General features: G+C 44.2%; 1 protein-coding gene across 1 annotated transcript in view; it reads right to left on the reverse strand.

The window, feature by feature from the left end:
* PTPRN2 (protein tyrosine phosphatase receptor type N2) overlaps positions 1-12,337 on the reverse strand; it is a 661,085-nt gene that overhangs the window by 61,871 nt on the left and 586,877 nt on the right. The window contains exons 14-15 of the mRNA XM_038755516.1: positions 8,694-8,841; positions 1,193-1,266 (exon numbers count right to left, since the gene is read on the reverse strand). Of these exons, the coding sequence (XP_038611444.1) occupies positions 1,193-1,266; positions 8,694-8,841 (222 nt within the window). The remainder of the gene's footprint in view (positions 1-1,192; positions 1,267-8,693; positions 8,842-12,337) is intronic.

Below are 12,337 nucleotides of genomic sequence, written 5' to 3' on the forward strand. Positions count from 1 at the left end.
CTGCAGGGTCATTTCTTGATGGCTTTCCAAGAGACCAACTTTGTGGAACAGCAAGAACAAAAACTTTCAAAAGGGAATGTGGTAGAATGGATTCCCCCCATCCCTTCACAGCTCATCATTATTTCCTACCATTGCTTTGATACCCGTTAGAAATTCCATACAATCTCGTCTTTCGGATTGTCTGATGGGACAGTCCAGATCCTCTTCCACCTGTATTCAGACTCATCACATTCTCTTTCCACTAAAATGTAAGTTCCTCCATTAGGCTGCCTAAGCTCCTCAATGGCAGGAAATCAGCACCTACCAACTCCATTGTCTCCCAAGCGCTTACACAGTGCTCTGCTCACAGAGAATTCTCAATAAATACCACTGATTGATTGATTTTGAAAAAGAATACCCTGGGTCATAATGAAAGCCCAACCTTCACCTCTCACTCCCCTCCTACTGTCATTCTAATCAGATTCAAGTGGCTGACTACCTGAAGCCGCCAGAAAGGGAAAACAATTGGCAGCAGCATTAAGATAAAAAGAAAAGAGACTGACTTGACCCTTGAGGGTTCTGCTTCTGCAGGAGCAGTGTTTTTCCTCCTGTGTTCTCATAAGGAAACACTTTCAAGCAGTGGGTGATAACTGTGTGTGGAATTCATTAACACACAAAGTAATCCCAGAAGGGTTGATGGATGAGAAGTCCATAAAGGGTTCTTAGTGGCAGTTGGGTGGGGGGAGGTTGAAAGGAGACGTTAAAGATGTTGGGGAGGGAGGATGGAGATTCCATAAAAGTCAACTATCATCCCATTCCTCCAAGCACACTGTATAGAGTCTACCGGGAGAAAAATTTCTAGGGCTGGGTGAGCCACTGAGGTGTCCCAGTATGACACTTCTTATGTTCGTATGTTTATATCCTTTGTGATCTCAGCCCAGTTTCCACACTGTCAAATTGCTATTTAGTCTCAGGACACCTTTTCTGGAAACTCCATCCCGAGGTTAGGGGCTAGCCAGTCAAGACGCAGAACTACTTAGTTCAGCTGACAGCTGCAGCAGATCAAGACTATTTATTAGATCCGACATGGGGCTCAAGGCATCTAATGCAGTGTTGGTTACTTTCAGATTAAATGCATTTTAGGTGATGTGACTACATAAATCGTATAATGAGAAAAGACCAACGTTTACTTGCAGGGAGATCATGTACTTACAATGGGGCTTGCATTGATGTAGTCGGAATGGTCGTGGCTATTTTCAGATTTCAAAAGGATCCTAGAATGATCATCTGCAAACCCAAAATAACAGAACAAAAGGAGATGTCATTGTTTTTGGCAATACTTCCATAAAAAACACATATATGCACTAGACTGCTTTAGTGAATATCAACCCAAGAGTTCCATTCTCTACTAGCACCTAGTATTGGCTTAGCCCACACCTTCCCTCTTTCAGTCCCTCATCAAAATCCTCCTCTGTGAAGACTTTTTCAGTCCATCTGAAGAGCTTACTATTCTGCCTCAGCCTCCCCATGTATTCTTCCTCTGGGGCCTCTAAAGAATAGAAGATAGGGGAGGGACCAAGAGGAATCAATCAATCCCCCTCCTTCCTCTCCTCCTCCCCCCTTCCCCCCCGCCTTACCTCCTTCCCCTCCCCACAGCACCTGTATATATGTATATATGTTTGTACGTATTTATTACTCTATTTATTTTATTTGTACATATTTATTCTATTTATTTTATTTTTTTAATATGTTTTGTTTTGTTGTCTGTCTCCCCCTTCTAGACTGTGAGCCCGCTGTTGGGTAGGGACCGTCTCTATATGTTGCCAACTTGTACTTCCCAAGTGCTTAGTACAGTGCTCTGCTCACAGCACTCAATAAATACGATTGAATGAATGAATGAATCAATTAATCAATCTTATTTATTGAGCACTGTGAGTACAGAACACTGTACTGAGCACTTGGGAGAATACAATATAACAGAGTTGGTAGATATGACCCCTGCCCACAATGAGTTTAGTCTAGAAGATTCTAAGGAAACAAATCTTTCACCTGACACCCTGGTATTGATGTATTCTGGAGTGTTTCTCTTATTAGCACAGGGCTCTTGCCCTGCCTGTGTTTGTATAGAAAATGAAAAAAAAAAAAGAAAAACCAAAGTTGCAGCCACATTTCCAATGCAGAGTCAAAGGGGAAGAATAAATGGTTCCTCTCTAATATTACATAGAGCGGGATTGGGGCAGGCTCCAGTTCAGAATGGGAACACCATATCTTTGGCTAATGCTTGTGCAATTTATCAGGGACCAAAGGGGGAGACTCTGCTCGGACCTTGATGGACACGGACTGTAAGAGAGCAGCAAATAAAAGCTAAAGAGGTTTGTCTTGGGATTTGGGCTGTTTTGTTTTCCCCTAGAACTCATTTAGGAAAAGCTGGGTTCTAGTCCCAGTTCTGCCACTAGCCCTGCTGAATGACTTTGCACCCTTCACTGAACCCCTCTGAGCCTCAATTTCCTCATCTGGGAAATGGGGATAAGATTCCTGCTCTCCCTCCCTCTTAGCTTGTGAATCCCAGGTGGGTTAGCGACCCAGTCCAATCTGATTACTATGCATTTACCCCAGGGTTTAGCACAGTATCTGCACATAGTAAGCTCTTAATAAATACCATCATTATTATTACTTTAGAAGGTGGGGAAGTGGTCAAAAAACCCCAGCCCAAATTCATTCAGAATCAGCCCATATGATGCATTTTATTCTACATTTAAGAGTGTACGGGGAAGGAGAAAGGATAGATGTATTCAGAGGGGATGAAATGGTTTCTGTGTGACATTGTCACCTCAGTGATCAAATCACTCCATCAGCACAGAAGGGACTGATAAAATAAGAACAGTGATAAAGAAATAACGAAAGCAGTGATTTTGTTCTCCTGTATATTATGCTCAAGGAGGAATGGGAAACCAGGAAAAATGAAGTATTCTCAGGGAGAAAGAAATAAGTAAAGGCCCACTCTAACATCTTGGCCCCACCAAAGCCATTCCCCGCAAATTCACACTCTTCAAACACAATGTGATGTCGGGGCCACCAGCCTCCATTCTGCTTAGCCGTAGAAACCCTTTTCTAAAGGAATGCTGAGGGACCGGATTATGCAAGTCGCCATATAATGCTGGAATCGGAGAACAGGATTTCTGGCTGCTCCAACAGGTCTCCCAGGAGCTCAGCCTCATTATAAATATTTTCAACACAGGCAACTTTAGGCACTTGTGATGGCAAAAAACAGGGGACTCCTACTAATTGTCAGAGAGAGCTTCACAATAAGCAGGGTCACTAACCAAAGAGTGGGGAGCGAGGGGATTGAGCAGAAGAATTACAGCTTTGCAATTTCCTGGCTTCGGGAGGTGCTTGCTTTAAACACACTAAATGTGGTTCAGTGGCCCTCCTTGCTGTGGTGAAGAGGCACTTGGAGAGACCCCAGGCTTTGGAAAGCAAGCCTTCCTGACGGGCCCTAGTCAACAAAAGGGGACACAGCTTTGTAAGGAATAAGCAGGAAAGAGAAAGCAAGACTGTGCTTTCAGTGGGGTTTAGGAGATTTCTGTCATCTGGTAGAAAATTTCAAGGAAGGCTTAACAAATTTGGGGATCTAGTGGCAATAAGAACACCACTTGATGAACTCTGGATTTCGGGTGGAGGCGAGTAGAAGAGGAGTATAGAGAAATTTCATCATCATAGAAAAACAGGGTATCTCATCTTGTGCAGAAGAATGAAGTACCTGTGTCCTTCTCTGATCGGGTAATTGCTTACACCAAGTAGACTGAGCAGAGCTTACACAGTTTTCCTAAGTTACTTCCCTGTTGCCAAGGAACACATCATGCTGCCTGTTCAAGTCTCGGGATGTCTCCATGGCCAACTCTTGCAGGTCTCTGGCCTGTGGCTATGTCCCTGCCTGCCTCCTGCCCAAAACACTTTAAATGACAAGAAAACTGTCCTGATGGAAGCTATTCATACTTGACAAAATAAATTGAATTCTTAGAATCCAATAGCACTTATTTTTACTAATATCAGCTCTGGACAAGAGATGGCGCTTGGGTTATTGATTGGCCATTTGTTGTCTTTGCATGATGAAAGAATGAATCATCAGGCTGCCTGGACCCTTGCTGGAATGTATGACTGACTTTCTGCGATAATAATAATAATGATAGCATTTATTAAGCGCTTCCTATGTGCAAAGCACTGTTCCAAGCGCTGGGAGAGCAATGATCACAGCTCCTATTTTCCCCCGGCAAGGAAATTAGTGTGTTTTAACAACTGAAGAAGCATGTGGCCCTGTGTTCGAGGAGAAAACTTAAAACTTGAAGAACTGAAGCAGTTACTGTCTTATTTTGTGGAAATAAAATTTCAAATCTGACCACATCCAGAGTCGAAACTTGGGTCAAAATAATGGTATTTAAATGCCACGCGGTGAACTGGTGGATCTCTGTAGCAGTGGAAAGAGCAGCGGTCTCCCAGCTCTGCCCCGTGCTGTGTGACCTTGGGCAAGTTGCTTTACTTATCTGTGCTTTCATTTCCTCATCTATAAAAATGGAGGTTTTATAACCTGTTCTCCCTCCCCTTTAAATTGTGAGCCCCATGTGGGTCGGGGACTCTGGTCTGATCAGATTATGCTGTATCTACCCCAGCATTTAAAACATGCTTGGCGGTGGCAGTAAGCGCTTGACCCATATCGCAACTATCATTGGTATTATTACTATCGCACTGAAGCAGTCGAATGGACCCCTGGCATAAAGAAGTTAATTCTCACTTGCTGGAGGGTCAGAATCAGCATTTTTAGATAGGCGGTTCAAGTCTAAGTAGCCCCTAGGTGGCCGCACAGTAAAGTGCTAATGTCACACCCCCACCAACCTCACAACTGCCATCTTTTGTTGGGCGTCTCCATGGATAGCGTAAGAAACTCAACTCTGAGGCTGGCGAGCTGTTGAGGCAGGAGCCTGCCTGGCTGTTTGCCTGCCACATACCTGCAGGGAAGCCTCTTCTGCCATTCTGTCAAACTGACAGCGTTCTCAGTCATTACTGAACGGAAATACCCGCCACTGAAACAAACAAAGGACAGAGGCACAAGCGGAGCTGCCAAGCAGAACAAAAAGAGCTCACAGTGTAATGTGTCTCTCTAACTGTGGCCTTCACCTAAAGGAGAAACTTGCTCTGAGGCTTTTAGAAAAGCTCCCTCAGCTGCCTCTGAGTTATTAGTTATCCATGTTTTCAATTAAAAAAACAAATTAGGTTTTTTTTGGGTGGGGGTGGGGGTTGCTCAGAACTAAGTGAAGCAAAACATTTCAAACTGCACATGTGACTAGCATTCAGAGAAGATTAGAATATGCTTTATCAGAAAAAAAACTTAAAAGCTTCATTTTTTTTTAAAGAAATATTGCTTTTGGGAGCTCTTCTGAGGGATCCGCTCAGATTTTAATAGAGGGTCAAGAAACTTGACCATTACTAAGATCATTACAGAGTAAACCATCTGCTCTATATTTTTCCTAGACCAGTGCAGGGGCCATTGTTAGGAACAGAGATGAGGTGAGGTTTGAGTAAAATCAATTGATGGTATTTATTGAGCACTTACTATATGCATAGCACTATACTAAGCACTTAAGTAAAACTGTTCCATTGCTCTATATTGGCATATGTTGAGAAATTAACATTACATTTTTTATTTAACATTAATTACTTGGTAGTAATGCATCAACTGAAACTGCCCTCTCAAAGGTCACAAGTGATATGCTTCTTGCCAAATCCAAAGGCCTCTGCTCCATCCTAATCCTTCTCCCTCTTTTAGCTGTCCTCGACACTGTCGACCACTTCCTTCTCCTGGAAACACTATTCAACCTCAGCTTCACTGATACAGTCCTCTCCTGGTTCTCCTCATCTCTCTGGCCGCTCATTCTCAGTCGCTTTAGTGGGCTCCTCCTCTACCTCCCACCCCCTAACTGTGGGGGGGGTCCCTCAAGGTTCAGTTCTGGGTCCCCTTCTATTCTCCGTCTACACCCACTGCCCCAGTTGCTCCCATGAATTCAACTACCACCTCTATGCAGGTGATTCCCAAATCTACATCTCCAGCCTTCATCTCTATTCCTCTCTACAGTCTCACATTTCCTCCTGCCTTCAAGACATCTTTATTTTGATATCCTGCCATTACCTTAAACTTAAGATGTCCAAAACAGAACTTCCCACCCAAACCCTGTCTTACCCATCACTGTGTACAGCACCAGTATCCTTCCTGTCTCACAAGCCCCTAACCTTGGCATTATCCTTGACTCATCCCTCATTCAACCCACATATTCAATCTATCGCTGAAATCCTGCCTGTTTGACTTTCACATCACTAAAATTCACCCTTTCCTCTTCATCCAAACTGCTACCACGCTAATCCAGGCACTTATCCTCTCTTCCCTGCCTCCTGTCTCTCCCGACTCCAGTGCATACTTCACTCTGCTGCCCAGATCATTTTTCTACAAAAACATTCAGTCCATGTTTCCCCACTCCTCAACAGCCTCTAGTGTTGCCCTTCTAACTCCGCATCAAACAGCAACGCCTTACCATCAAGCACTCAGTCACCTTACCTCCTCCTACTTCACCTCACTGGTCTCCTACAACAACCCAGCCAGCACACATCATTCCTGTAATGCCATCCTACACACTGAATCTCTCCTATCATGCCACCGACATCTCACCCACATCCTGCCTCTGGCCTGGAATACCCTTCCTCTTCATGTCTTACAGACAATTACTCTCCAAACCTTCAAAGCCTTACTGAAGGCACATCTATCTCCTCTACGAGGCCCTCCCTGACTAAGCCCTAATTTCCTCTTCTCCCACTCCCTTCTGCGTTGTCCTGACTTACTCCCTTTATTCACCCTCATCCCCGAGCCCCATAGCACTTATGCACATATCCATAATTCATTTATTTATAATTGTCTCCCTATCTAGACTGTACGCTCACTGTGGGCAGGGAATGTGTCTGTTGTATTCTCCCAAGCACTCAGCACAGTGCTCTGCACACAGTAAGCGCTTAATAAATATGATTGGTTGATTGAGTCTGATTTAGGGGAGCGAGGATTAACCTGATCCTGGATGTCAATCAACTGTATTTACTGAGCGCTTACTGTGTGTGATGCACTGTTCTGAGTGCTTGGGAGAGTACAACAGAGTCGGTAGGCATGAGATTGTCTGGTTTTCTGGGTAGGAACTCAAACTCAGACCCATGGGTTGTGGTTATTCAGATATGGGGAATCAAGAACCTATAGAAGTGGCTAGACAGAGCAGACATACCTCCCTCAAACCATCTATCCAGAGGCTGCCCAGTCCAAACCTGACCCTTACCTCACTTAAGAGCTTTGTCAGACTCAAGAATCCATCATGATGCATCTTTTGATCTCATTTTAAAAACAAGCTCAGATAATGAATTTACCTTCAGCTAAGATTCCTGGGGCAGGGAGAACCAAGGGGAAATGGTGCTACTATGGATGAAAGATAAAGAAAGGAGAATGAAGGGAGGGAGGGAAGAATGTGGGTGAGATGCCACTAAAACCCCAGTCAAATTCTTCGTGACTTCTCTAACAGCAAGGGCCAATAGGCTTGGGCAGGTGGATCAGAGTCAAATAATAAAGCCCTCAGGGCCCCCCTCTCAGTTCTTCCCTCCTGTTCCTCTTCTCCCAGGCTCTGAGGTCCTGGGGCCAGGGAGAGCCCCATGAATTCTGGTACTTAGAGGCTGGCTTGTCAGCTAGGAGGACATCAGTCAGCTATCACCTATGCTGGCCAGCTGGTGAGGTTTGTTTGTCTTTTTGCTTCTTCAGTGATCTTTCAACCTTTTGCTCTCACTGGACTGACCACCATACTGACTTGACATAAGGAAAATTGGTTCCCCTTTCCTTCCATTTTCTAGTTTACCCACTGCTTTCAAGCAAAGGCACTTCACAACTTGCTCACAAAACCATATTTCCCTTTTCCTTTTTCAGAGTTCTTTTGAGAACTCTGAGAGAAACTCTAATAAGAAAATATACCACACTTCATTCTAATATTTGGAGTTTGGGTTCACACAATCCTGTCTAACACTTCCCAAGTTGGTTCTCTCAGACGAAGTGAGATTTTTTTTTGGAGTTATCAATATTGATCACTCTCTAGCCTGCCATTCATAATCTATCGAACATTAAGAAACAGCCAGTTCCAGTAGATTTTTCAAGCCATGATAAAGGGCTCATTCACTGGGAGTTAAATATTTGGTGAATGGCCTCACTCTACCTCTACTTGCAAATTGCTGGGGTTAAGATTTGGGATGCATGTGGAATTGCTCTCCTAAAGCCAAGGCAAACTCATTGCTCTGAAATGGCTATTATGGCAGCTCCTTCACCTGAAACTGCAGTGGGTATTGATTTACATGCTATTGTGCACTCGCAGCATTGAAATTTAGTAGAGCACATCTGGGCTTTGCACAAATAAAAACACCAGTTGATAATCCAAATGTCCTACTACATTAGCAGAATAGGTGAATACTGGGAGATGGTAAGAATCCAGCTGGGGAACACACTGCAGGTCATTTTTTTAGAAAAGAAAAAAGAATCAGAGCACATTTACAATGGCAGTGCACAAACACACACGATTCTCCCATTCTCACCCAATAAAAACCACAGGGCCACAAGACAGGCTCGATCACTGAGCTGAAATTGCACCTACATGTTACTACACTTGGAGAGCGATTCTTCTGGGCATTCTCTTCCTTCTGGGCCACCACGGCTGCATTGGGTTCGGCTTGGTAGGCACACAACGCCTCCCACTCCTTCTCCAGGCGGTTCTTATTCTTCAAGTGATCTTCCATATAAGACTGAAATGGAAAAACATCTAAGTCAGGACAATTTTTCTATCTGGGCCTTCAGGACTGCACAAATAAGAGCCAGTATCCAATTCAATAAGAGGTCTGAATTGAATTCCATAATAATAATAGGTCATTGAGTGATTGGAAATCTCCTAGGGTGAATAAATTCCTCTTGGTGTAGGTAAAGTGCATAATACCTTCCTCTCAAGAACTTGGGGCATTTTGTAACATTTTGCAATATATGAGTGAGGCCTTACGCCTCACTGGGGATTTCTTTTGGTTATCGGAGAAATTTCGGGTGAAAAGAGGATTAGGAATCTGTTCTGGGTCACTCAGAGAGGAGCTGGGAATAGAAACCAAGTCTTCTGCCCCTGGGTGTCCTTTCTCCTGTTTTTCACCATACAAAGCTTCCCTGAGTAAACAAGCTTCAAATCCCAGTTTGGAAACTTCACAGTTTGCAAACTCATCAATCAATGGTATTTCTTGAGTGCTTACTGTGTGCAGAGCACAGTACTAAGTGCTTGGGAGAATAGACTATAAGAGAGTTGGGAGACAAGATCCCTGCCCACAGTGAGCTTCTATGTTGTGAATCCAAACTACAGAAGGTGGACACTGCAGCTAGAGAGATCGTTAACAGAATCTGGGAGCTTGTTAACAGAACCTGGGAGCTTAAGTGGTCATCAGGGAAGGCAGACTTTGGCTGAGGCACCCCTCCACCAATAAGCGCTTGGGGAGGGCCCCACAGTAACGTGTTCCCACTTTCAAGGTTTCTTACTTTCCTTTTCCCGATGGAACAATCAGCCTATAGACACTACAGTACAAATGAATCGCGGAAAAGGTTTCACGGAACAAGTCATTCCAATGCACTTTGTTTACTGCAAAATATTTTACATATCTAATCAGCATCGTGTCAGCCTCCTACGTCAAAATGCATTTCAGGAAGGAAAGGCCACCGTGCCCTTTACGTGTGCCTTTTGGAGAAGGTTTCAAAAGCTTTAAGAGAATCTTCTAAAGGGGGAAAAAAACAGCTTGCTAAATTGCAATTCCTTCAAGTTTTTAAGGCATGCTAGGATTCATTCTACCTGCCAAATGCAACATAATTTGTCAATTAAGAAATACTGTTCCTTTACACAGCCCCAGTTTCTGCTAATTGCAATTATAGACTTTTGGACCATTTCTCAGGTGTGCCATAAAGAATTCATGAACAAAACGACCGAGTGAATGCAGGACTGGATATTGGAGCAATGAGGCTTCCATATGGGAAGCAATTTATTGCTCGATGACCACTTACGTTAAACACCAGTCACTGGGTAAGTCGTCCCCCAGGAACTTCTCCCTTTCCTGTTTCCTATTTCCTACTTGACCACTCTTGTTTGTGCCAAGTATTAAGCAGCTTGTACCATGGAAAAAATGGACCCTAATAATCTGACCCATTGTAATACGGTCTTGGGTAAGAGTCTTTCTCTGGTGACCAATGGGAGGCCCAAATAAGGAAACAATAGTCCTCGTAGTGTGGCCTAGTGGGCCACACTAGTGGCCTATCGGGCCAGGGAGTCATAAGTACCTGAGTTCTAATCCTGGCTCCTCCACTTGTCTCCTGAATGACCTTGGGCAAGTCACTCAACTTCTCTGTGCCTCAGTTACCTCATCTGCAAAATGGGGATTAAGACTGTGAGCCCCATGTGGCAAAGGGACTGTGTCTAACCTGATTAGGTTATATTCACCTCAGCACTTAGTAACAGTGCCTGGCACACAGTAAGCACTTAACAAACACCATAAAAACGAAACAAAACAAAAAACATTTGGCTTTCAGTATGACAGCCAGGCCCCAATCCCATTCAATGACCCTCACTTTTTTGTAATGATTTGTCCAATAGAGAAACAACCGTTGGATTCAGGGAAAATAAGCAAAGTACAGAACATGTCTGTAAAACGCCTAAAGGAAGTCATATTCTCTGAGGGATAAACTCCCTGTCAAGAAGCCATATCTGTTGAATGGATGGCCATATATGCTCTCATTGAAATCAGAATTCCTGCAGAAAAATAACTGCTCCACCCTGTGCACAAACCATGTTTTCCAGTTAACAGGAGCTTGAAAAAGGCAGCTAGGCTGGGGCTGCAGAGCACTTGTTTCTATTTATCATCTCTATTATCTTATCAGCTTCCTCCTTCTCCTTTCTGCCTTTCAGCTATTTCATTGCTCATTAGCACCTTGGTCCCTCCAATGGGGGTGGGCAGAGGGCGGGGACCTTGGGGAGGTCTCTGAAGATGGGGCGTCACAGCTCACCTGCCCATTGGACTGTCTTGTTTTGCTTTCTCCTCCTCAACTGCAGAGAGATGTGGCAGGGGTGGGCTGGCTCATCAGCAGCGCTGCCAAGCTGCGAGAGTCCTAAATTGTGTGGTGGACTGGGGCTCCCGGGCTTATGGGGATGGAGGTCCAGGTGGGGGCCTGCAGTAGTAACATCAGGGAGACTGCTCTGGACCAGAACCCTCGCTCGGGGAGTCCCCCTGGGGTGGCTCTAGGAATCAATCAATCAATCAATCAATTGTATTTATTGAGCACTTACTGTGTACAGAGCACCGTGCTAAGCACTTGGGAAGTACAAGTTGGCAACATATAGAGACAGTCTCTACCCAACAGTGGGCTCAGACCCTGGGTTCCAATGAGTGTGGACTGGGTTGCCACCAGCTGTTGGCTAGCTGGAGTCGAGCAAGCAGCTGAATGTTTGGGGCCTTCCTCCCATTGCCTGTGACTATAATGATAATTGCGCTAATTAAGCTCTTACTATATACCACGCACTGTATTATGGGCCAGAGTTGATACAATGTCAGCAGATTGGACACAGTCCTTATCCCTCATGAGGGATACAGTTTAATGGGGAGATAGAGAAAAAAGGTATATATTTAATCTCTATTTTACATATGAGGAAACTGAGGCCCAGAGAAGTTAAATGACTTTCCCAGGTCTCATAGCAGGCAGGTGGCAGAGTAAGGCTTAGAACTCAGGTTCTCTGACTCTGAAGCCTGGGTTCTTTCCACTAGACCATGCTACTTCTCACATCAGTGGCTGCAGTGTGTCGGCACCTTGCACTGGTGAAGGGGAAAATGTTGCGATTTAACTGACAATTCTGTGAGGAAAGAAATATTAGGACTCCATTTACCCATTTTGTTTCTGGCCTCATTAGTTAGCCCAAATAACCAAGAGAAGATGACAATGTAAACTGATTTCAATGAGAAACAGTGTGGCCTAGTGGAAAGAGCATGGGCCTGAATGTGTCTGTTTATTGTTTTATTGTACTCTTCCAAGCAATTAATACAGTGCTCTGCAGCTCAATAAATATGACTGAATGAATGAATGAATGAGTCAGAAACCCTGGGTTCTGATTCTTATCTGCCACTTGCCTGCTATGAGAGAGACCTTGGGAAAGTCATTTAACTTCTCTGGGCCTCAGTTTCCTTATATGTAAAATAGGGATTCAATACCTGTTCTCAGGTATCTACTTAA

This window comes from Tachyglossus aculeatus, chromosome 13 (genome assembly GCF_015852505.1).
Source record: "Tachyglossus aculeatus isolate mTacAcu1 chromosome 13, mTacAcu1.pri, whole genome shotgun sequence".
NCBI lineage: Eukaryota > Metazoa > Chordata > Mammalia > Monotremata > Tachyglossidae > Tachyglossus > Tachyglossus aculeatus.